Source organism: Neovison vison, chromosome 11, assembly GCF_020171115.1.
Source record: "Neovison vison isolate M4711 chromosome 11, ASM_NN_V1, whole genome shotgun sequence".
Taxonomy (NCBI): Eukaryota; Metazoa; Chordata; class Mammalia; order Carnivora; family Mustelidae; genus Neogale; species Neogale vison.
In genome coordinates, this window is record NC_058101.1 from 177,028,551 (window position 1) to 177,055,169 (window position 26,619).

Consider the following 26,619-nt stretch of genomic DNA (forward strand, 5'->3'; position numbering starts at 1 on the left):
GACAAACACAGTTCAACTGCATGAGTTCCCTTATAGAAAATTCTAGAAAATGGAAATTAACCCACATTAACAGAAAAAAGATTAATGGTTGCTTGGGGAAGGAATCTGGTTTTTTTCTTTTTTTTTTTTTTGGAAGGAAGAGAAGATTGGATTACAATGGGGCCTAGAGGGAATGGACATGTTTGTTATCTTGATCATGGTGATAATTTCATGGCTATATGTCAAAACGGGTACCTAAATGTACACTTTAAACATGTGCAGCTTAATCTTCATCTGTTAAACCTCACTAAATCTGCTTAAAAGTTTAAAACATTTTAAAAATACAGAATTTTTGTCTTCTTTATTCATTGCTATCCCTAGTACCTAGGGTATACACCTAATAAATATTTTTTAAATGAATGAGTAAATCTTTCTCTGAGGTATCTGACCAACAAAGAGAAGAGGACCAGAGATACTGCCATAAGGGGACTCCTAAGGAAACACGTCAGATCGCCCTCTACTTAATACCATAGTCTCCAGGCCCTACATATGTACTCAATACTTCCAAAAGGCTCTTTAGCACCCCATTCTTTTTTTTTTTTTAAAGATTTTATTAATTTATTTGACAGACAGAGATCATAAGTAGGCAGAGAGGCAGGCAGAGAGAGAGGAAGGGAAGCAGACTCCCTGCTGAGCAGAGAGCCCGATGCAGGTCTTGATCCCAGGATCCTGGGATCATGACCTGAGCCAAAGGCAGAGGCTTTAGCCCACTGAGCCAGCCAGGTGCCCCTTTAGCACCCCATTCTTAACGAAAAACACAGCCAGGAATCATTAGACAGACATTTGGGAAATACCTCCACATGACAGATGGATACCAGCAGAAAAGACAAGACAGCTTGGTAGGTTTGTTCGAGCAAGGCATGAGAAATGTGCTAGATGCCTATCCCTTCTGGCTCTCTGTAAACTAGAAGGCAGGAGGATACTTATAGGAGCAATTTTACTAAAAATTAGTAAAAAGGTCAGGACCAGGACTTTGTGATTACAGGGCTATAAAAATCCACTTTGGCATTTTCACTGCCTTGCTTTAATTAACTCACATAACGAAAGAAAACAAAATAAAATCAAGAGTGTGGGGAACGGGCAGCACTCCCTATAATAGCGGATGAAAGATTACTACAAACTCTGCTGCCAAAGAGTTTAGAAAGCAAGGAGGTCAACACTCAGCGACAAAGAACCTTTGCTCTTCTAGATCCTTTGCTCTTCTTTGCTCTCGCCTTTATTGGTCCTGCAGACGAATCATAGATCTTTATCACACTTTCTCAAGCACGTGATGCGTGACAAGGGGTCTTGCTGGAACTAGGAGGATCTGTTTATGGGAAAGATACGATATGCTAATCTGCTTGCTCTAAGAGTTCTGCTAAACATAGCCTAGGGGACAATGCATACATCTCTCCGATCACAGGGCGGCTGTTTGGGCTAAGAAAGCTTGGGGGAACTCCCCACAGGGCATTCCTACATCAGAGTGGTCACACAGGCCTCCTGGTCATGCATGCCTCAGCATCCCAAAGACCTGGGCCCTCCTCCGAAATCTTCCCTGCCCCCAGCGGTCTCCGTGTTACATTTTATCAAGCCAGGTAATGTCGATGATTTCATGCTCTACTGGCTCTACATTAATAACTCAAACACAAAGGAAATTTTTCCTCAGAAAAAAATTGTGAGTTTTAGGTACCATCAACACTGAGGGAGGCAAAAATATATAAATTAGAACACTTTTCTGCAAAAAGCTTGCCTATCAATTCAGAAGACTCTCTCGGGGGCAGGACATGGGGAAGGGGGGTTGGATAAAGAGTAACAATAACTTAACTTGCTTTGCCAGACAAAGGAGGCTGCAGCAGGCTAAGGCCTTCAAAACTTCATCCCTCAAACCAGAAAACTTTTGAGCATGAAATATTTTAAATCGTTTTAAATGAGGATTTTGCTGTAAGTTTTGGACTGTATTGGTTTAAGTGATTTATGTAAGTTTAGGGTTTATTATGGTACCATGAAAATGCTACGTAAAAGAAAAAAAATTTTTAAACATCTATCAGTAAGATCCCAAAGAGAGTAAAAGAATTATTATATCCATAAAATGAGAACTTGATTATATAAAAATACTAAAGGGGACAAAAAGATCTATGGAATATTAAAAATAAGATGACAGAAATAAAAAACTCAACAGAAAGCTTAAAAGAGAAATTTAAGGAAATGTCCCAGAAGGCAGAACAAAAACACAAAAAGAAAGGAGATGGAAGATAATAAAATTAGAGGACAAGAAAATAAATAAAACCAAATAAAAGTCATTCCCAGAAGGAATGACAAACAAAAATAAAGAAAATCAAATCGTCTACAAAATAATTAGAAAAAAATTCTGAAAACTACAGGACATCAGTTTCAAGACTGACGTTCCCACTAAGAACACAACACAATAAATGATAAAAGACCTACACTGAAGCATTATCATCAGGACAATTCAGAAACCTGGGAACCAAGAGAAGATCCTACAAGTTTCCAGAGAAGGAAGAAAACAAACAAACCCACAAAGGACCAGGAATCAGAAATGGTTAAGCTTCTCAGCAATAATACTGGAAGTCAAAAGACAACAGAGCCATACCTTCAAATTCTGAAGGAAAAAGACTTCACGCCTCAAATTTAACACAAAGCCAAATAACCAAAAAAGTTACAAAACAAAATCCTGAAAAACTGAGTTACTTAAGCCCTAGGATAAGCAGAGGTTACACAGGTGTAACTTTTAAATTCTATTCTGAGACTATAAAGCACAATTTCTGACTTGCAAGAGGTCAAAATTTTTTCTTTCCATATATTCTTTCACAAGACGAAGGTAGAAAACATTCCATAACTAGGTTGAGGGAGTAAAATCCAGGAAAGAGGAAGGACATGGAATAAAGGTGACAGGGGATCCAACACAGAAGAGAAGACTCATTATTATACTGTGACTTGTCACGGGGAATATTAACACAAAGCCCTCCTTATTCAGACGAATGCTCAAAAACCGCCTGGGTGGCTCAGTGGGTTAAGCCTCTGCCTTCGGCTCAGGTCATGGTCTCAGGGTCCTGGGATCGAGCCCCACATCGGGCTCTCTGCTCAGCAGGGAGCCTGCTTCCGTTCTTCTCTCTCCCTGCCTGCCTCTCTGCCTACTTGTGATCTCTCTCTGTCAAATAAATAAATAAAATCTTTAAAAAAATTAAAAAAAAAAAAAGAAAACATGATTCTAATTTAAAAAAAAGCAGAAGTTATTGACCATTACATTAACAGCACTTTTTTTTTAAATCTCTTACAGAACGAGCTGTGCACTGTCATGTCTCCGACGTGTTATGAGAAACTTTTCCCGCCACTGTACAAAGTTCCCCAACACATCACCAGCACCTCCAATTATGTTGATCAGGTTTCCATTTGTCCAAATCTCTAGTCCAACTAGTACAATTCGAATATTCAACATAATATACATCTAGGAAGAAAACAGAAATGAAAGTATATAAAATATATTAAAGAATCTTAGAGTATCTTTTAACTTATAATGAACATAACTACTTAAAATAAAAGCAGGACTCCTCCCCTCCAAAAAATATACTTCATGCAATATAATGAGACTCTAACCTTTTAAGGGTCTCAGTGTCCTCATCCACAAAATGAAAGTAATAGAAGTTCAAAATTGTTTTTACCTTCCATTCCAAAATCTGACAAACTGAAAATTTATTGCTCTAAACTAATGCAAATCTATTTATGGTCCATATGTATCTCACTTAATATAAATATTCATACATTTCACTATAGGAATATCAGCGAGTTTGATTACAAAGAGCCACCAGAGATCCTGTTAGAGGTGTTATGCAATACATAGTGAACCATATTATCTTTCTAAACTTTTACCTAAAATCCTAATTATACATACCCCAAAGGTTTCAGATAGTGCACTATGGAATGCATTTTTATTTCACAGAGATACTGGCAGGAATAAATGAAAATAAATGTAAAGCACTTGGCTCAGTTTCTAGCACATTATAAATGCTCAATAGAACACACTGTCTTCATCATTATTATTATTATGCTTAATATTCACATCAAGGAAATACCTTATAGAGGAAATTATCTTATAAGAACATGCATCTAATTCTTCAATATCTCCCACTGGATAATTGAACTACAAACCCTCCAACCAAACTTCTCTCTCTCCTTCCCTCCCTCTTGCGTGCGCTCGCGCTCTCTCTATCTCTCTCCCTCTCTCTTACACACACACACACACACACACACACATACAGAGTCCTATCATGGTTTCAGAGTAGGAGGCAGCCTTCATCAAAGTAAGATTGAGTAAAAATTCAAAGGTCTTTTCATAAATGCCAAAGTTCCTTATCCTTTCTACACTGAGGATAAAATAGATGCTATTATGAAATCTCTTACGTGTCTCAAAGTCTTTCTACAATTATACATTCCCTTCAAACATAAAAAATGTTACAAAACAAACTAGAAAACAGACCCCTGAAAGAATGAGTCCCTAAAATAATCAGAACTCAAAATGAAACAATTTTTAGATTCCATTCTGAGACTATAAAAAGACAGGTAAGAATAATCCCAGTTAATAGAAAACACAACTCACGCTATCCAAGTAGTTTGCTAAACGGATCATCTCCTCTCTCACTGCAGTCTGATTTCTTCCCATCATGTCATACTGAAAAGCAAGAAAGGGAAATCATTTCACCAAACGCATTAATGAAAAAAATTTCTAAAATCTGTTATAATGAAGGTAAGTATCCCAAATATTTCCTCTGCACTAAAAATGGAGGCATTTAGACATGCACCTGCCTTTCAAATTAAGAAATCTAAAGGATACATTTCAGTGAAATAAATAGGAGTAAGAAAAACAGGTTCAAGTATGAAATGAATGTTAAGCAAAACATACTGAAGTCTTTATTTGCTCCAAATTAGCATAATTTTAAAATGAATTCTCTTTAATGCTCTTTTTATTCATTTTAATGCAAAAATGTTTTCAAACAGTTTATAAAGGTAGTGTTTAAAACCATGAAAATGCACAGATAAAGGGATAAAAGCAATCTAACAGATTTCCTGACCCTTTCATCCCTTAGGCTAAAGACATTACCAATAAACAATTTCTAAACTCGGGGCTAAATTAATAATGAGAGATTAACCAATGTTCACCAACAGACAGACATTATATGAATAGACATTATATGTAGACAAAATAGTATTTGAAAGTTTAACTATATTAAGACAAACAGTTGATATGACTGATTATTTTCTTCAAGACCCGGCTAAATCCAAATGTCTATTTTAACATTATTTTAATACTATCAACAAATAACTAATGAAAAGAAAATTATAAAAGGGGTGTATGGTTTTGCTCTAAGATAAGAGCATTAATATATCAGATCTTATTTAATATATCAGAACATATCAGATCTTTTATCAGTCAGGCATTTTATCATGATTCTCCTAAACAAACAAAAAAAATTAATTTATCTGATAAGGTTTGATTAAAATGGAATCATTCTTATTTTGAAACATTTTCCACGAGTATGTAACATCTATCTGGAGAGAGTAATATAAAAACATTACAAATCTCTATTTTTGACTTGTCCAAACATTCTCCAGAAACTTTTTATCCATTATCAGGTGCGAAGTTCATGCTTGCTCACACTCCGTGCTTTTTCCTTCTACCACTTGAGGGTAATGAACCTACAATGAACAAATCTGAATACGTTTCTATCTGTTAATAATCACAGCTTGTTTATTTCCAACCTATGCAAAATAGGGGATTTTTTTTAACCATAAAAATAGTCTAAACTCTGTAGCTTACAAGAAAGGATCTGCCAATATTGATAAGTTTCTACAACTTTTTCACACAAACAACAAAGCTAAAGTAAAAGGTAAAAGTCAGACAAAACATTTCAAATAATCTATTAAATTATATAACAGCTGTATCTAAAACTGATAACCCTGTAAATGCTGAAATAGACCCATTACTTTTCTTAGCTAAGTTAAGCACAATTCTTAAATATGAATAAGGAAATCCTTGGCGTTATCCTGGACACAGAAACTAAGAGTAAAGACTAAAATCAGCTATTCTCCTGTATTCCCTTCTGAAGCACGCCACAACCTGGAAGTTTCCGTCTCTTAAAGTGACGTATATGCAAGTTGGTTGAAATTCTAAAGAGCAAAGTAATTTCATTAGGCAACAAAGCAGTATCTGATGGCTGGTTTTTCATCACAGTCCTCTAAAGCCATCTGAAAAGGTGACCCTAACTGAAGGGCAATACAGTTTTGCTTAAGAAATTCTGCATGAGGAGATCACCCAAAACAACTGGGTTAGGTGGGGGGAGAAGGTGACCAGTAAAAATAGTTAGAGGTACTCTCATTTACTACCTTCAGTTTCTGGTGGGGTTATAAACATCAAGCATTTTTAAAGGAAAAAACCCATTTGAGATTTAAAAATACATTTAAGAAAAATCAGTATAAATATATTTTATGGGTCCTTTATGGGATGCTCACTTCTCATCTGCTTTTCATGAAAAAGAAGAAAAACTGTCACCAATCCTACCCTTTCCTTGTCTACGACAATGAACAGCTCCACGTATCGGGTCTGTGGCAGGACAGCTCTTCTTCTCTGTCAAAAAAAAAAATTATATATATAAGACTACATGTTAAAAAAAAGAAAACTACATGTTTTTCATAGGTAGTGACCTTATCCTCATCTCAATCTCTTATTTCAGGCCAGCTAAGAATGTGATAAAGTTAGTTTAGTTTACACAGATCAATAAAGCCAAAAACATTTTTTTTTCTAAAATAGTGACATCCCTCTCTATACTAGCCTGAGAAAAATTCTAGTTAGCAACAATAAGAGGTATTCAAATTTCCAAAGCAGAGTTACTGATTTTCTAATATCAAAACTACACGGCTGGGGTCGAAGAGGTTGCTGCCTGTGTGTGGGGGAATGCAAGCTGGTACAACCACTCTGGAAAACAGCATGGAGGTTCCTCAAAATGTTGAAATTAGAACTGCCCTATGACCCAGCAATTGCACTACTGGGTATTTACCCTAAAGATACAAACGTAGTGATCCAAAGGGGCACGTGCACCCGAATGTTTATAGCAGCAATGTCCACAATAGCCAAACTATGGAAAGAACCTAGATGTCCATCAACAGATGAATGGATCAAGAAGATGTGGTATATATACACAATGGAATACTATGCAGCCATCAAAAGAAATGAAATCTTGCCATTTGCGACAACATGGATGGAACTAGAGCGTATCATGCTCAGCAAAATAAGTCAAGCAGAGAAAGACAACTACCATATGATCTCCCTGATATGAGGGAGTGGTGATGCAACATGGGGGCTTAAGTGGGTAGGAGAAGAATAAATGAAACAAGATGGGACTGGGAGGGAGACAAACCATAAGTGACTCTTAATCTCACAAAACAAACTGAGGGTTGCTGGGGGGAGGGGGGTTGGGAGAAGGGGAGTGGGGTTATGGACATTGGGGAGGGTATGTGCTTTGGTGAGTGCTGTGAAGTGTGTAAACCTGGCGATTCACAGACCTGCACTCCTGGGGATAAAAATATATGTTTATAAAAAATAAAAAATTTAAAAAAAAAAACATTTAAAATTATATCTCCAAAAAAAAAACTACACGTACTCACACACTCTAAAGGGAAGCCCCATTGCTATGCTGAGTGAAAAAATGAACATAAGAATTATACTATTACAAGAATACAATAACCCAGAGCAGAAGTGAGGACAAGGCTGCCACTTCAAAACAGGACTAGTTCTGTGATTTTCAGAAATTCATATATAAAGTACAGAATTTGACAAAAATTTAAAGGTTCTCCAATGACTGAAGTTAAAAAGAACAGTCCAACAGTACAAAAGAGTGGAGGCAAGAAAGGCAATGAAAATAATTTTCATATGAAAATATATCAGAAGAGGTGCAAGCCTCTTCCAACACAGCAGCATCATCTCACATGCAGAAAGACGCAGTGCCCACAACTGAAGTTGAGCTGTTCCTAGGAACATTTCAGTCTTTAAGAGCCCCACATCAAGAGTAGGCAGGGAATCTTAATGGTGACTCAAAAGAGGGATGCAAGTGTTCCTGAAAGACATCTTAAATGAAATACTAAGTCTCAATTTGTCTCTCTTTCTCCGATCCAGGGCTCAGAAATCACTATTCATGTTGGTGTGAAAGATATATAAATAAAAAATTGTACTGCTCTCTGGAAGACAATATAATGGACTATCACGAGGCAGTGATAAAAAGAAGTAAGTTCTGTTTAAGATTTAAGCCCTACAGAAGATATGAACAGACACTTCTCCAATCAAGACATACAAATGGCTATCAGACACATGAAAAAATGCTCATCATCATTAGCCCTCAGGGAGATTCAAATTAAAACCACATTGAGATATCACCTTACACCAGTTAGAATGGCCAAAATTAACAAAACAGGAAACAACATGTGTTGGAGAGGATGTGGAGAAAGGGGAACCCTCTTACACTGTTGGTGGGAATGCAAGTTGGTGCAGCCTCTTTGGAGAACAGTGTGGAGATTCCTCAAGAAATTAAAAATAGAGCTTCCCTATGACCCTGCAATTGCACTCCTGGGTATTTACCCCAAAGATACAGATGTCGTGAAAAGAAGGGCCATCTGTACCCCAATGTTTATAGCAGCAATGGCCACAGTCGCCAAACTATGGAAAGAACCAAGACGCCCTTCAACGGATGAATGGATAAGGAAGATGTGGTCCATATACACTATGGAGTATTATGCCTCCATCAGAAAGGATGAATACCCAACTTTTGTAGCAACATGGACGGGACTGGAAGAGATTATGCTGAGTGCAATAAGTCAAGCAGAGAGAGTCAATTATCATATGGTTTCACTCATTTGTGGAGCATAACAAATAGCATGGAGGACAAGGGGCGTTAGAGAGGAGTAGGGAATTTGGGTAAATTGGAAGGGGAGGTGAACCATGAGAGACTATGGACTCTGAAAAACAGTCTGAGGGATTTGAAGTGGCGGGGGGGTGGGAGGTTGGGGTACCAGGTGGTGGGTATTATAGAGGGCACGGCTTGCATGGAGCACTGGGTGTGGTGAAAAAAATAATGAATACTGCTTTTCTGAAAATAAATAAATTGGAAAAAAAAAAGAAAGAAAACAAAACAAAACAAAAAGATTTAAGCCCTGATTTCTAAAACACACAGAAGCTTGACTGCATTCGACTTGGTAGCAGGAACTGTATCTTTTTATCCCCTAGTACCTGTCTAAATGTCTGGTCCATAGACAGAAAAACATAACAAAGATAAATATTGGTTTAATGCATAAAGACATGATTTTTTAACACATTAGTCTGAGCCATTAAGAAATATATTTCCTTACTCGAAGTAGCTGAGTGATGCTAGGAGGCTCTTCTTCTTCATAGTTTGTGGTTTCTGTTTCTATATCCTTGTTGGAAACCCCACATTTCAGAGGCTCTTTGTGGACATCATCCATTCGATAAAAGATGTGCTCAAAACGAGAGCTGTTTTGCAGGGGTTCAATCCCGTAACTCACATTCTCTATATGCAGCAATCCTCTAAGTGTCACATTACACGTACACAATTTTTAAGAATGAAGAAAATAATACACAGGAAAAGGAATCAGAAAACCGAAATTCAAATCCTAGTTCTTAACATGTGTAAGAAAGGGTAGCGTGGTGGAGAGAAAAATAGCACGGTTTTAGAGTCACACAGATATAAATTTAAAACTCAAGACCTCTACCTACTAACATCACTCCCTAAAAAAAGTCAGTTAACCTCTCTAAGTGACTGTTGTATGTATAACAGAAAGCAACTCAGAACAGTGGCTGAATGTATGGAATCTGGAGCCAGAGAACCAGTGTTTGAATCCCAAATGTTTCTCCCTAGCTGTGGGGCTCTCAGCAATGACTTAACCTCTACCTTACTTTATTCTACAGGGGGTTGTTCTGAAAACTAAATTATTAAGAGTGAAATACTTAAAACATGGCCTGACACACAGTCACTGCTCTGTGTTATTACTTAAATGGAGATAATTATAGCCATCTTATACAGCTGGTTTGATAATTAAAATATTTATTAGTTTAATCAGTCATATAACCAATGAACAAGAATAGCATCATACTGCCAGGGCTTCAATAAATGTAATTTTAATATTATTATCATTTTACTTGATATGTGGTACAATTTCTCTGAACGTCATTTGCTCATCATCACCTACATACGGAGATAGTGAGCCCCCTTTCACAGGCATTATGATACTTAAATGAAAGAATATAGGTGAAAATTTTATACAGGGCTACAGAAACTAAAAGTATGTTTTTTCCTAAATAGCGAAATTACTTAGCAGTCTCAAATCAATGAAATTTCTCTTTAGCTACTGAAACTCATCAACTGTAGTATTTTCTTAAATAAACACATCAAGAATAATACCTGATACATATCTCTAAAGACCTTCCACAATACCAAAGTAAAATCTAATTTTGTTAAGTCCCTCCAAATGACTTGATTTAGAAACTGAGACGTAAAAGGGTAAGAAATAAAAGAAAAAAAAATGACACAGAAAATTCCTTACCTGAGTCCGAAACAGTCGCTAAGAGCAATGGATGAATTGTAAACTCCCTCCACATAGCCCCGATAATGACAATGATTCTAAACGATAAAAACTGTATTATCTTCAAATACTGTTACATGGCTATAATTCATCATAGAAATTACACAGCTAACAAAATTATTTAAGGTCAATAAACTAACAATTCTGTTTATAACACTGGCATCTCATATCATGGCATTCTTTGGACTACTACCACCCTATAAGCATACAAATGTTTAGGCAGAATTCCAGAGGATACTAAGTACAAACAGCTCTAATCCAATAGCCTTTAAGCTTAGAAGCAGAACAAGACAGCATTATGTCATGTTTAATATCTTAGATCATAGTCAATCCAGGACGCAACCGCAGTCAATTGATACCTAACACCGAAGGGAACCTTGTGACAAGCTAATGATGCCAAGGAGGAAGAAAAGTGAGTATGTGGCAAGAAAGTAATATTGATCACATGATTTTCTTTTCTTCTTACATTTATATTAATCATATTATTATTAGTTTTACATTTAGCCATCTTAAAAAATAAAAAGAGGCTTTATCCTTAATTTTGAACAACAAATTGACCATTGGAAGTACAAGCATATTATCACTAATACCAGATTTCTTTTACCACACGATGAGATTTTCTCCTCTTAAAATAGTCTCAAACCACTAAAACAAAGCCAAGGTCATGGGGAAGGGGGTTGTTGGGGAGACTAGCCCTACCACACATTAAGACATATCACAAGGCCTTAAAAAATTAAAATAATAAGGTAACAGTAGTGAATTAGAGAACCACCAGTGGAACAAAATCTGGGGGACCTGAAATAGCCCAAAGTATGTATGGAACTGGGGAAAGGATTTTTATAATAAATGGTGCTCAGACCACTTGTCAGACATTTGGAAAAAGTTAAAATTAGATCCATACCTCACTCACCACACATAAGAATAAAATTTAAATGAATCAAGAATCTAAACATAAAAAATAAAAACTATACAAGAACTAAAAGAAAATATGGGTGATCTTCTCTTTAACCTGGTTGCAGAGAAAGGCTAACTATCACTCAAAATACATCTGCAATAGAAGGGGAAAAAATGATAATTTTTACTACATAAGATTTTTCAAACTTCTATGTGAAAAAAAAAAACATCAAAAAACAAAATCAGGGAGGTTGGGAGCCTAGTGGTGGATATTATGGAGGGCACATATTGCATGGAGCACTGGGTGTGGTGCATAAACAATGAATTCTGGAACACTGAAAAGAAATTTTAAAAAATAAATAAAAATTTAAAAAAATTAAACACAATACACAGATTGGGAAAAAAAATCTGTAAGTTATATCACAGATACAAGACTAATATCCCTAACTATAAAGAACTCTTGAACATCCAAGGGGAAAGATTAAAAACTCAACAGAGGAGAAGAAGTAAAACTGTCACTATTTGCAGATGACATAATTTTATATATAGAAAACCCTAAAGACTCCACCAAAAAACTGTTAGAACTAATAGATGAATTCAGTAAAGTTGCAGGAAACAAAATCAATATATAGAAATCTGTTGTGTTATATACACAGATAATGAAGTAGCAAAAGGAAAAATTAAGAAAACAATCCCATTTACAATCGCATCAAAAAGAGTAAAATACCTAGATATAAATTTAACCAAGGCAGAAAGATCTATACACAGAAATTGGTAAGACATTAATGAAAGAAATTGAAGAAGATACACAAAAGCAGAAAGATAATCAATGTTCATAGATTAGAAGAACAAATGTTAAAATGTCTAGACTAACCAAAACAATCTACAGATTCAATGCAATTCCTATCCAAATTCCGAGGGCATTTTTTACAGAAATGGAACAAAAACCTAAAATTTGTCTGGAACCACAAAAAATATCACATGGAATAAAGATACTTCTTTCTCTTCTTGAGAAAGAAAAAAAAGAAAGCTAGAGGCATAATGCTCCCTGATTTCAAACTATATTACAAAGCTATGGCAATCAAAACAGTATGGTGTCGCATGAAAACAGACACACATATCAACGGAACAGAAGAGAAAGCCCAGAAGTAAACCCACACCTATATGGTCAATTAATTTCTGACAAAAGAGCCAAGAATCTACCAGTTTCTTCAATAAACTGTATTGAAAAAATTGGACAGAAAAGAATGAAACTAGACCACTTTCTTACACCATACATAAAAATTAACACAAAATTAGATTAAAGACAGCATAGCAACTATAGTTAATGATGCGCTACTGCATATATGAAAGTTGCTAAAAGATTAATCTTAAAAGTTCTTATCAGAAACACCTGGGTGACTCAGTCAGGTTAAGCCACTGCCTTCAGCTCAGGTCATGATCCCAGGGTCCTGGGATTGAGCCCCACACTGGGCTTCCCTGCTCAGTGGGGAACCTGCTTCTCTCTCTCTCTGCCTCGGCCTGCCACTGTGCCTGCTTGTGCGCGCTCTCTCTCTCTCACTCTCTAATAAATAAAATCTTTTTTAAAAAAATAAAAATAAAAAAGTTCTTATCACACACGCACAAAAAAACACTTTGTAACTATGTATGATAACAGATAATAAGATTTACAGTGGCAATCACTTCACAACATATACAAATATCAAATCATTATGATGTATACCTGAAACTAATGCAGTATAACATATATTGATTATACCTCAATTTAAAAAAACGTTTCTTAGAGGAACAGCAACCAAAAAAAAAAGTGGAAAACAGGGCAAAAGACATGATTAGGCAATACAAAAAAGAACATAAAAACACCTCACATATATGAAGATTTTCAATCTCACTCATAAAAAAAGTAAGAATCCATGAGTCTACGCTGACACAAATAATTAAGAAAGGAAAACTTTTCCTTGCAGAAAGCACTAACGCACGGAGAATCACTAATGAAATTAGGAAATCACCATTTTAACCACCATCATATTAACCATTAATTCAGACAAATACTAAATACTAACAGTAGTGGGTAAAAATTTAAGAAGTAACAGGATATTTATATTAGCCTCAAAATGTCTAACCATAATATTCATTAAGAAGGAAAAAAAATTAACTGTACAGAAGGAGAAAATTCCTTAACTAAATGATCAAAGTTAACATGATCAGCAACAACACTAACCACAGCACATGCTTCTTGACAGGATACACTGAGGACCACTCAGTATCACTCTGGTGGTATTCCTGCCAAAAGCGCATAACCTGAATCTGATCATGAGCAAACATCAATCTCAAACTGCAGGACATTCTACAAAAGTTTGCCCATGCTTCTCAAAAATGCCAGTGCCATGAAATACAAGGAAAGAGAAAGGATTTCCAAATTAAAGACGACTACAGAGACATGACCACTGAATGCAACACATGAACTTGGATTTTCTCTTGCTATGCATAAAGTACATTACTGGGATGGTGCACCCACAAAATATGTATCAATAAGACCTGTAAATTAGACAATAGTATTGCTTCAATGTTAACTTCCTAATTTTGAAAATTATACTTGGTTACATAAAAGAATTCCTTGTTTTTTTTGACAAAGGGATACCATGTCTGCAACGTACTCTAAAAGGTTCAGAAAAAAAAAAGGTAGAATAAAGCAAATGAAGTAAAATGTAGGTGAAGAAGATGCATGAACGTTTTATATTATTCATGCAACATTTCCTCTAAGTCTAAAGTGGTAAAAATTTAAATAAGAAAATAAAAAAACAATTCTATGCTAAAAATACAGGCTCAATTTCAATATTTTACAACTTTTTCTGGTGTGGGGCAGTTCACAACCACTCGTGTTTTTCTTTCCCAGTCCTTTGTGTTAAAGTCTAGTTTTGATATTGCCTTATTCTCACTAAAGGAAAATAAAGACCTTCTACTATTACCAATGAGGTAGCACTGTTGATCTAATAATACTTCTAACTCATGGCACTCCAATATTAAATGTTTCTAGTTTCAGTTATAGTAGAAGCTCTCTTATTTGACAGGACTGAAATCCAGCACTTGGTCACTCAATCTATCAACTCGATGGTATTTTTTAAATGACTTGGGTTTATTTAATCTTTCCAAAGTCTTCAATGCACTTTTTTTTTTTAAGATTTTATTTATTTATTTGTCAGAGACAGAGGGAGAGAGAGCAAGTGAGCACAGGCAGACAGAGAGGCAGGCAGAGGCAGAGGGAAAAGCAGGCTCCCTGCCGAGCAAGGAGCCCGATGTGGGACTCAATCCCAGAACCCTGGGATCATGACCTGAGCCAAAGGCACCGGCTTAACCCACTGAGCCACCCAGGCATCCCTTCAATGCACTTTTAAAAATCAAGGAATCAGGGGCACCTGGGTGGCTCAGTGGGTTAAGCCTCTGCCTTCCACTCAGGTCACGATCCCAGGGTCCTGGGATTGAGCACGCATTGGGCTCTCTGCTCAGCAGAGAGCCTGCTTCCCTCCCCTCTCTCTGCCTGCCTCTCTGCCTACTTGTGATCTCTGTCAAATAAATATATATAATCTTAAAAATTAATTAATTAATGAAACAATAAATAAATAAATAAAAATAAACAACGAATCATATTTCATAAGTTTATAAAACATCTAATTAAACTTTGTGATAACAGTAAAGGTGCAAATGCCACAATTTTGGAAACATGCAAACTATAAGCAAAAAACTCAACTAGAGAGAGAAACATACAGAACTCTGATAGAAAAATGCCCAGCCACAGCCCAGCAAGCCTGGCCGGTCAATATATTTTTCAGATCAAAGAGTATTAATTAATTAGAAAATTAGTTAAGACACTGGTTGATGCATTTGCAAGGTACCCCAAAGTTTTAACACATAGTAATTTGGAGTACAACAACTTGTACAATGTGATTATTAGAGCTTAAGTTTTTTGTGAAAAATGACCTTTGTGAAAGACACTGATGATAAAAGAACCTAATGGCTTTATGAATTACTTCATCTTAAACAGATCATAAGAGAAAGCATTTAAATTTTCAGTGTAATTTAACTGTATTTTATAAACAAAAGTAATGTCACTATGATATCTGGCAATATAGCCATATGTCAAGAAGTCCCAGTACCAAAGTTATAATTGGTATCTCAAGTCTATAGATATGCTTTTATCTATCTGAACAATATTTAATAACCAAGAAGTAAAAGACTTCATCTGTCTTAGTTTATATTTTTCAATCACCCATAATCCCATAATACTACTTGGAACATAACAGCTGCATAAATTTCTATGACTGAAACCTATTTTTAACAGTTTTAAGTATGTATTTTTTTAATAACAACAAATAATAATATGTATTGAGTTAAAAATAGTCAGGCTATCTGTTCCAAGTATCTTACAAGTATTAACTCATTTAATGAAGATACAAAGTACAGCATAAGGAACAGAATTAATAACATGTAACAATGTTACATATGTAACATACAGTGTTACATATGGTGACAGATGGGAGCTAGATTTGTCCCATCACAATGTATATAACCCTTGAATCACTATGTTGTGCACCTAAAACAAATATAATATTGTATGTCAACTACGCTTCAATTTTTAAAAAAAGGTATTAATTCGAGGCGCCTGGGTGGCTCAGTGGGTTGATCCTCTGCCTTTGGCTTGGGTCGTGGTCTTGGGGTCCTGGGATCATGCCCCGAGTCAGGCTCTCTGCTCAGCAGGGAGCCTGCTTCTCTCTCTCTCTCTCGCTCTCTCCGCCTGCCTCTCTGCCTACTTGTGATCTCTCTCTGCCAAATAAATAAATAAAATCTTTAAAAAAAAAAAAAAGGTATTAACTCACTTAAGCCTTCAAGTAACTCCTTGAAGTATTATTTATTATTCCCACTTTAAGGTGCAGATAGTAAGGTACAGACAAGTTAAAGTAACATGACCAGCAAATAAATGGCAGACCCATGATTAAGTCCAAACAGAGTATATCTCCAAAACCTCCACCAAGAAACTTCTCCCAAGGAGCAAAAAAAAAGTCTTTACAATCACCACTTTTGTCAAGTGGCTTAAATTATGTGGCCTTTGGCTTCACGTCATAGTAATCTCTGGGTAAATAATTGAATGGGTAGATGAACAAATGCATGCGTTGGTTATTTGTGATCTGGTTTACGCTATCATATAAGTTGAAGCAGCTCTACTAGTTTGCTGTTAAACAATGGAAAATAAGATACTAAAAAGAATCAGAAAATGAACCAGAAAAGAGTTAAGTCTGTCAGCGTATCCTTATTTCTTTAAGCACTAGTAATTAATCTAAAATAAAGGTTTGCCTTCTATTTATTGGAAGAGTGCTGCATAACTAACATGAATAATTCAACCTAGCCAAACATTACAAAGCTCAGGAAAAAAATAACACGTTTAATCAGAACAAAGACTTCTCCTGGGCATTAATCCAGAAGAAAAAAATACAGAATACCTAACTGCCAAAAAGGACTATAGAACACTCTTCCCAAATGACACTAGAAATGTTTATGCTCTAATTTAATAACACATAAAGCCGAATTCGGCAGCTGCCAATCATTTCAAGTATTCCCGGCCAGTTCTGTCCTCAGGAATACTCTGTTCTCTGATGCAATGTAGGCCACATTTCTTGAGAAAAGAACTGTTTTTAGTAAAATCTTAGGACATACAAATGTTTGTCCTTTATTAAGAACTAATGGCAAGTTAAACGATTTGATTAGGAAGTAAGATGTGCTTTCAGAAACACTAACTTCCAGCAAATAAAAATTTTTAAATATACATTACAATATAGCAAACATTCCCCCTTCATAAGCAATAAGGATTACCCTTAAATAGGTGATTCTTTTCCCGAACTTAAAAAAAAAAAAACCTGACTACCAAGTACCTGGAGAACTATAAACTACAGTCTAGTCTGTGTAAAGGCATCCCCCCACCCACCCCCTTCCCGGAACAACTCCATGTATTATAATGTCAAGAATGGCCCTTGGTGACTGCAATATACAGTCTTGCATATGTGAACAAAACTCATTTTTAAATTATAATTTTTTTTAAATTTGCTATAAGATCAAGAGGAAAATATATTACCTGTACATCAGGATGGTCAGAGATCAGAGCCCCTTCCTTATTGTAGGTATAAACTACAAAATCTTGGGGCAGAAGATCACTGGAAGAGGAGTAAGACACATCATTTAAAATAATTTTAATCTATATACAACTAAGAACACAACTCATAAGGTAGCACTCCTAGAAGAGATAAGTAGGAATAAAAACTTTTACCTGACAAATTATTATTTTAAAGAGGGAGCTACTATAAAACAAAAAGCTCATGAATAGATTTAAATCTAAAATCGTATGCATTGCTTCCTCATAAAGAATGCAGGGCTGCATAATTTGTTCTACTGGTCATAAAACTCTGGTTGTAAAAAACACAAATAATGTCTTTTAATTTTTCTGATACACCACATAGGAAAGGTACAAATAAGGTTATACAGCATATCATATTTCCAGAAGAAACAGTGTTTTTTACTCTTTCCTAAAAGTCCTAAATAAACAAGAAGCACTCACTACTTGAGCCTGGTAAGTATAGAGGCAAAATCTGTGTCAGTTCGAGGAAACAATTACTGTGGATTCCTGAAGCTCCCTTGTGTGTTAAAGGAACTCAGTACTGTAAACCATACATATAAAGACAGGGTCATCTTCGTTAAAGAAAAAACTATTCGGTGACACCTGTTAAAGATGGTAAGGCAGACTTCATTCGGCTCCACTGTGACAGGGAGAGGAACCACTGCAATGGTATTTTACAGGGAGGGAGTACTAAGGATCAACTCCAGAGAAGTTGGGCATGGGCAACTGGGAATTTATAGCCAAGAGTCAGGGTATCGGGGATCAGTGGACAGAAAATTACTAACTAGAAATATCAGCATTGAGAGGCGGTGTAGCTAAACGAACCTAACAGATTCTCAATGAAGACAGGCCAGAGTGAACGCAAACCACCTGGAGGGTCGTAAAGGATGAGGAATGTGACTACACGGCCAGAGGGATGAGAAATGGGGTAGTGGGGGAGGAGTTCTTAATAAAACCAGACTTGACAGGGAAGGGCACCAATGCAAGAAGATTCAACAGCCTGACTGAAGTTTGGTCAGGCAAAGGCTGTTTGTCAGTCTCCCTCTTGTTCAAGAGACAACCTTCTTTCCTCTCAACAATAAAAATCCCTTTTTCTGTCTGGATGCTTCTGTTCATTAAGGATCAGCTGAATCATCTACTGGAAGTTGGTATTAAAGGACATTTGCTGGATGCTGCTAGCAGTCAGACATTTAATGAGGACAGTTGCTATGAAAATAAAAGAAAAACAAAGACTAATAGTTAGAAACCCAGTTTCTAAGTCCAATGGGCAGTGGTCAGAGTTTTTAGATTTGAAGTTCTTGAAGTATGGTAGAGGATGGCATTGGCCATCTGACAAGTTCCTGGGTGGCAGTCTGAATGTCTCTGGTGATGGCATCAGGCATTCTGCTGAACTTTCTGAATGGGCCATACAGCAGGAGACAGGAAGGCTGCCCATACATGTCTGCTGTGGCGAAAAAAAATTGGGGGGAAAAGGGGGGAGTTTACGTGAATTTGTCCAGCTACAACTTGCAGAGCTTCATGAAAAGGGTGGTCTTAATTCTCAAAGATTTCAAGTCAGAAGGGAGAAAAATTGGAAATGTTAATTTGGAGAGTTGTAGCCAGCTATTGGAGGAAACCAGAAGATTTCAGGATTTGGTAAAAACTGGCAAAAAGAGGGGCACCTGGGTGGCTCAGTCGGTTGGGCCTCTGACTCTTGGTTTCAGCTCAGGTTGGGAGATCAAGCCCCATGCCCGGCTCCACACTCAGGACAGAGTCTGCTTGAGATTCTCTCTTTCCCTCTGCCCCTCCCCTGCTCACACAAGCTCACTCTACCTCTCTCTAAAATAAATAAATAAATAAATCTTTATTTTAAAAATAAATAAATAACTAAAACTAGCAAGATGAGCCAGCAAGGATATACTGCAGTTTTCTACTGCAGTGAAAAACAATTTCTCTCTACAGTCACCCTCATTTCTGTCAAAGATAATCAAAGTAAGACTAATCTGTTTGCAAAGTAAACCTAGTCTAATTAAACCTGGTCTGATTATTTACATAAGCGTAGTAAAAATACTGACTGACTGCATAGGCCCTTGTTTGAGTTTGATTTACTGGAACACTTCAAAAGGAATCTTAGATTGGACTTTTAAAAGCCTCTAAGGGCTGGGAAACCACATGAAGAACTCACCACTAGATTTTTTTTTTTTTTTTTTTTTTTTTTTTGCCGGTGGTACTTATAGACACAGGAGAATTCCTCTCTTCTCAGGGTTCTCAAAATACCTTGAGGTTCCTGGACCTGCCAGAAATGACCTTCCTTACTCACATTTAAGGCAGGAAACCCCGTAAGCCAGATAGAGGCTGGTTTTTCCAAGGGGTGTGGTTTATTAACATTGGCTCCCTAAAGTCAGCCTTAGTTCCTTAAAGTTGTCTAGTCGTATCTGATCTGAAGCATATCATTCTCAAATATGACATTCCAGACAAAAACCTTGGTGATATAACTAAGGTTTCCAAATGTATTCTGGTACAAGGAGAACAGATTCTCAATAACTTATATAAATAACTATACTGCCATGAAAATAAGAATATTCTCTAAGAGCTTTCAATTTCTAGAGAACTCAGGTAGGAAGGAAAGTTCAGTGCTTCAGTTCTTTTTACAAAGGTATAAATTACAAATTGCTGTAAGTTACACTTAGCTTAAGAAAAGAGAAAAGGTCTTCCTTAAATTTGGAAAGAAAAAAAAATTAAAGAACAAGCAATGTTTCAAACAAAAAGTTACAAAAAATAAAAATTATAATCATCTTCATCAGTTCATTTAGGCCCATATAATTAAGTCTTGCTGTACTTAATCCTGGGTTAGTAGTTTTTATGAATCCATCTGTTTCTTCATTAATTCAGGAAATTCTTTTTTTATATATATATTATGTCAGTCACCATACAGTACGTCATTAGTTTTTGATGTAGTGTTCCAAGATTCATTGCTTGCATATAAACTCTGGAAATTCTTACACAGTTATAAACACTTCTAGAGAAGAATCACAGTAATATTGTTACTTTCTGTGAGTGACAAAATTGTTCAGGTTAAAGACCTGATGAGAGTTCACCACAATGCTATTGACAAGGACATTTTGTTACTTCTGTGCCACCCAATTTAAGATAATACCTCAACAATAAAGGTACTGGCAAATTTCTGTGAACATCATACAATTTCTATACGCAAATACAACACATACCTGTATTGTATGTACAATCATCACTTATTTGACAATGCTTCCCAAGTAATTTAATATATTAAATAAGCCTAATTGAACATGAATCTTTTTTAAAATTTTTTTATTTTTTATTAACATGTAATGTATTATTAGCCCTGGGGGTACAGGTCTGTGAATCATCAGGCTTACACACTTCACAGCACTCACCACAGCACATACCCTCCCCAAAGTCCATAACCCAGCCACCTTCTCCCTACACCCCTCCCCCTGGCAACCCTCAGTTTGTTTTGTGAGATTAAGAGTCTCTTTAGTTTCAAAAGTGTCTCTTTTTATAAGGAGAGAGACAAAAACAATGTGATTTTCTAGGGGTCATCTAGGAAATCTCAAAGTTAATCTGAGGTCAAAAAGACTATTCTTATGGTTGACAAAACAACTCTTCTTAGAGCTTGGAGAAGCTGTCACAAAGGTCTGAAGGTCCGACCATCTGACTAAACAGGATCACAGGTCACTGGGAAACAATCCTTAGTTATCCATTTAACCAAAGTCACAATTCAAAGATCTCAAAGGCAAATACAGAAAACTACCTAGTTACAAAAATTCTTAGCCTCTTACTATCAAGAACACCTGGTTTTCAAAGAACTGATTGACATGAAACACAAGAAATTGTTTTAAAACACAAAATCTTGTTTTCCCAGGCATATTACTTAAAAGGTAAAGAAAAACAACTTTTTTTTTTTACAATTTCTAATTAAGAGCAAACAAATAATCTAAAAAAACTCTGTTGCTTTAACACAGAGAGAAAACCAAATAATGGTTTCACATCAGTGTGCTATTAATACTAAGGTGAATTTTTAAAAATTAAGATAAATAAATATATAAAAACTCTACAAATAAATCCATCCAATCTAGGCAGCTACAGATTCCCTTTCCAAGGTTTCTTTTCCTCAAATCTTGTAAGAAATTTTTCTTATAAACATTCGGTTTTCATCCTACTCTTTTCTTCTTTAGCATTCTGGAACAACCAGTCCCACTTTACAAAAACTACTCTTTACCCCCTAACAAAAACTTGTCCTTCATACCTTCCCTTATCAAAAATACAGATTACTTCCCTTTTTATAAAGTTATTTTTCTTTACCCTTATTATTCCTAGTAGTTTCATTTGCATATACTGACTACATTTTTAACCATCAGAAACTCAAATTTTCAGTGAAAAATAGGAAGTGGACAACTGCCAATTCACATACTATCATACTGTAGCAGGTTTAAGAGTATTATCATTTCATAATTCCTAGGGACATGTGTCTTTTTCATAGCACAACTTTATCATGTTTATTCACAGATTCAAGTATACTTAGCTTTTCTATACCATATTAAAAATGAGATGCCAAAAGTGAATAAAATTAATGTTCATCAATTAATGTTTCAATATTTTCTCTAATTTGGAAATGAGATCTAGACAGCCAATAAATATCCATCACTAACTTAACTTTGTACAGCTTGAACATTTAAAGTTATGAAGAGGTTTTTAAAACTATTTTTAAGGAGACCTATTATAAAACAGAATGATCACTGAGAAGTTCATTTATAAACTTTTATCCCATTTATACCTATTTAGTTTACTTGAACTTAACAATTATGTTTGAATTACTCATGAAAACTTCATAAGACATTAACTAAAACAAAGCTAGCCTTCCATCATCTTAAGTTATTTTTTCCTGTTGACAAGTCAAGCAAGTATAAAAAAAAAAATCACAGATGCAAACAAGCTAAAGAACCTACAAAGTTATTCATCTGATTCTTTCTTCTTTGTCTTTTTTAACTGCTGTGCTTGACACACACTAAGCAATTCCTTTTTCTTATACATTTTGTTTTTAGGTTAGATTTATAGTTTAAAATCTTAAACATCTAGCAGAAATAACACGTTTGTTTGACTGGTAAACACAGGTAGGAAAAAACTTTGTATCTCCATTACATATTTAATGCTGACAACTCTGATGTTATCAGTTTATCAATAATTTTATCAATAATTTTAAAGTTAGCTTTATTTATGAAAGATTTTCCCAAATCATCCAAACTTCAAAAAAAAAAAAAAAAGACTTGGATTAGTTTCTATATTTCTGAGTTTTAAGAAAATTTATATAAGTGTTCATTAGCCAAAGCCAATATGAACAGAACTCCTTTAAGGGATTTTATTTTTTTTTTAAGATATATTTATTTATTTGAGAGGGAGAGCATGCGCAGACATCAAAGGGGGGGTGGGGCAGAGGGAGAGAACCTCAAGTGACTCCCTACTGAGTGCAGAGCTCCACACAGGGCTTCATCTCACCACCTACGATATCATGACCTGATCACCAAAATCATCAGTCGGACACCTAACCAACTGAGCCACCCAGGCACCTCTCCTTTAAGGGATTTTATAAATTAATCTGATAATTCCATCCAGAGGCAGGAAACTACAGCACATCTATAGTACACATATATATAAACATACAGACATACACAAATAGAGATCTTACAGCTTCTGTTCCAAAATTTTAGCCGTGAGTCAGTAAAACAGTAATACAGTCTCACTGGTTTATCTCCCCTTTGTATTTTCACCCTAATTGTGTTTGTGGCAAATGGACCAGTTAAGGTGACTTGTCTATCAATGACTGTGGAAACTTTTAAGATTTTTTTTACTGTGATATGTAATCTTATGAAGGCAACAGACTGAATTTTAGATGACTGACTGAAAAGACATCCAAGTGCTATCTGTACATTTCCAAAGTCCATAAGTGGATAAACTGTCCAACTCTATTTCCAAATAGTGGGGTTTGTTTTCCCTCTTTTAAGTCTCAGAGAGTTGTCAGGGGTACCTGACTCCCTTGAGAGGGCCCAATGGAGGTTAAGGCGTCTACAATTCCAGGGGCTGTAGAGAGCTGAAGGCTGAAGTGGGAAGAGAAAAGTCCACAAGGGTGGACAAAGGGATGGAGACGGTAGGGGCTCAAAGAGGTACATCGCAAAGGATTCAAAGAAACTAGAGGGAAGACCGAAGGTGGTAAGAGGAGGAAGGAGGAGCAGAAGCAGCAGGAAGGGAGAGGTACAGGGAGTATTAAGGTTGGAGAGATCTCAAGTTTCCCAAAGAGGACAATGAAGTTCCAAATTACCCTCACCAAAATCATGTCAATAAGAAAGTAAGCAGGCCCAGTAGAAAGTCAGCAGGAGTTTGAGAAAAGGGGTTTCAGTTGACTGAAAAGTTCCCCTGGGAGAAGTGGGATACAACAGAGAAAAGAGACAGACCTCAGAGCGAGCCAGGAGGAAGAAGATTCCAGCCCAGGGAGTCAGGGAATGATCCCCACTCAGAACAAGGAGCCAGGTACCTTCCAGCCCAGCAGGTACCTTGCAAAAAAAAAAAAAAAAAAAAAAAAAAAGCTTGGGACTCTAACCCAGCTTCAAAGAGTATAATCAGTATCTTAAAAATCAAAATCTGTCCTTACCAGCGTCAATAGACGTTTGTCTGGTGCAACAGTTCAGGAGTCAGACTCACCAATGGATCCCCAATCAATCAGCCAGGAATGAAGACAAAGCCTTCAAAGGTGTATACTTAGGGCCCTGGGTGAGAGATCCGGGGGTCCAATGATGAATCTGAACCTATCTGAGTCTTGGCACAATGATTGTCAAAGAAAAAAATTATCCAATGACACCTTTAAAGACAGTGAGGCAGACTTCATTCAGGACCATTACACTAAGTGTTGGGACCATTTCAAAAGGATTTCATAGTGGAGGAGTGAGAGAAGGACCAACTGCAAATACAGCATGAGCAAGGGGGAATTTATAGCCAAGGGGGAGGGGGGCAATGGATAGAAAACTACTGACAGTTAATTTCAGGGGCGAGGGGGGGTTCTAGCTAAAGCAACCTAACAGATACTTGCCGGAAACAGGACATGGTGATCAGACATCACCTGGGGACTGCTAAAAAATGAGGAGCCTGATCACATGTCCAGAATGATCAGAAATCGAGGACAAGGGGGTTAGTGGTTCTTGTTAAATTGAATTAGTAGGGTTCTTACCAAAACTGGATTTTACAAGGAAGTGCACTGATACACCTAGAAGGTCCAGAAGCCTGACTGAAGTTTGGTCAAACAAAGAATCTGTCATTTGCAGCAGGACCAGAGCAGCTCCATGCTTATCTCCAGGGCTTATGGACACGTCAGGAAGGCAGTGTGCTAGCTAGTGATTTACAGTGTGCCATTTAAAGTTCCCAACTCCCCTGGAGGCAGCCAGGCTCAGCTTGCCTATACTGTTTAAAGATAGAGAGATTGATGGCTTGCAGGCATTTTAATCAGTTACACGGCCTGTCTTTGGCTACCTGACCAGGGTGGTATAAAAGACCCCTTGTGTAAACATGTGCCTGGGCTCCCCTGAAAGTAAGACGTCACACACTTATCTCACAGGTTTGTAATCTAGAGACAAAGCACATCTGGGATGTCCGTAAAGTTTTCAATCCCCTTAATGATTATCTGCACTTTCTTTGTCCTGAAGCACCGTATCATTCACCTTTTTTAAAAGGTCCTAGAGTGAGCCTGAGAGTAGCCTAAGGCACCTGCAGTCCTTTTGATTACTCAACCCTGTTGATCAGGGCAGTGCCTCCTCTCCAGTCTCTCCCCAACACACACACACACACACACACACACACACACCCCTCCATCTAGTGGTGAATCTGAAAAGAATAAACTGGAGATACTTTGCTCTGCTCTGAAGTCACTGCCTACCCAGTGAGAGCAAATTCTGCTATGCTTCTCCAGAAGGAGAGTAGCTACTAGGTAGCACTGAATGAATGTGCTACCTAGAGGCCACTCTGCCTGATGCTGGGGTTCAGGGTTAAGAGGCCCACCAGGCTTTCATTCTAAGCTAAATCCTCCACCCAGCCCTTATCAGTAATAAAAGTGACATATTTAACTTACCCTTTCATTTCATTTTTAAATCTTACAGCTCCCGCACAAAAAGATGTGATCTCTTCTTTCCCATAACCCTAGTTCCTGCCAAATATTCCATGCAAGTGATTACGTACCCTCCTCCACAAAAAGGGTTCATGGCCTTAACCAAATTCTTAAGGGATTTGAGACCTAAAGAGTTTAAGACCACTATTCTAGAGGCAATGGAAGGAAAAAATGTGCATTTACTAGAACACAGTCACTCCTTTATTGAATTTCATAATTTCCCTATTACTACAAAGAATGCATCTGAGCCATTCTTTTTTTTTTTTTTTTTTTTTTAAGATTTTACTCACCTATCCGACAGAGAGAAATCACAAGTAGACGGAGAGGCAGGCAGAGAGAGAGAGGGAAGCAGGCTCCCTGCTGAGCAGAGAGCCCGATGCGGGACTCGATCCCAGGACCCTGAGATCATGACCTGAGCCGAAGGCAGCGGCTTAACCCACCGAGCCACCCAGGCGCCCGCATCTGAGCCATTCTATTAAAGATATCCACTGTGCTTTTCATTAGTGATCACTAGCTTTGATGACCACCTTTCAAAGATACTCAAAGGCCTAACAACTCTTACAAATGCCTGGAAAAGTACCATTTGCCACCAAATCAAGAAGCATAGTAATACAGAGCAGACATAACATACATATGTAGATCACCAAACTTCTTGACTTGAACTTGTACCCCAGCTTAAACCCTTACAAACTACGTTTGAGCAAGTCAAGGAATTTCC

General features: G+C 36.7%; 1 protein-coding gene across 1 annotated transcript in view; it reads right to left on the reverse strand.

Moving 5' to 3' along the window:
* The window catches only part of ADAM9 (ADAM metallopeptidase domain 9), a 151,811-nt gene that overhangs the window by 108,312 nt on the left and 16,880 nt on the right, over nt 1-26,619 (reverse strand). The window contains exons 4-9 of the mRNA XM_044225334.1: nt 17,699-17,777; nt 10,642-10,718; nt 9,430-9,625; nt 6,593-6,658; nt 4,634-4,705; nt 3,315-3,484 (exon numbers count right to left, since the gene is read on the reverse strand). Coding sequence (XP_044081269.1) covers nt 3,315-3,484; nt 4,634-4,705; nt 6,593-6,658; nt 9,430-9,625; nt 10,642-10,718; nt 17,699-17,777 — 660 coding nt within the window. The remainder of the gene's footprint in view (nt 1-3,314; nt 3,485-4,633; nt 4,706-6,592; nt 6,659-9,429; nt 9,626-10,641; nt 10,719-17,698; nt 17,778-26,619) is intronic.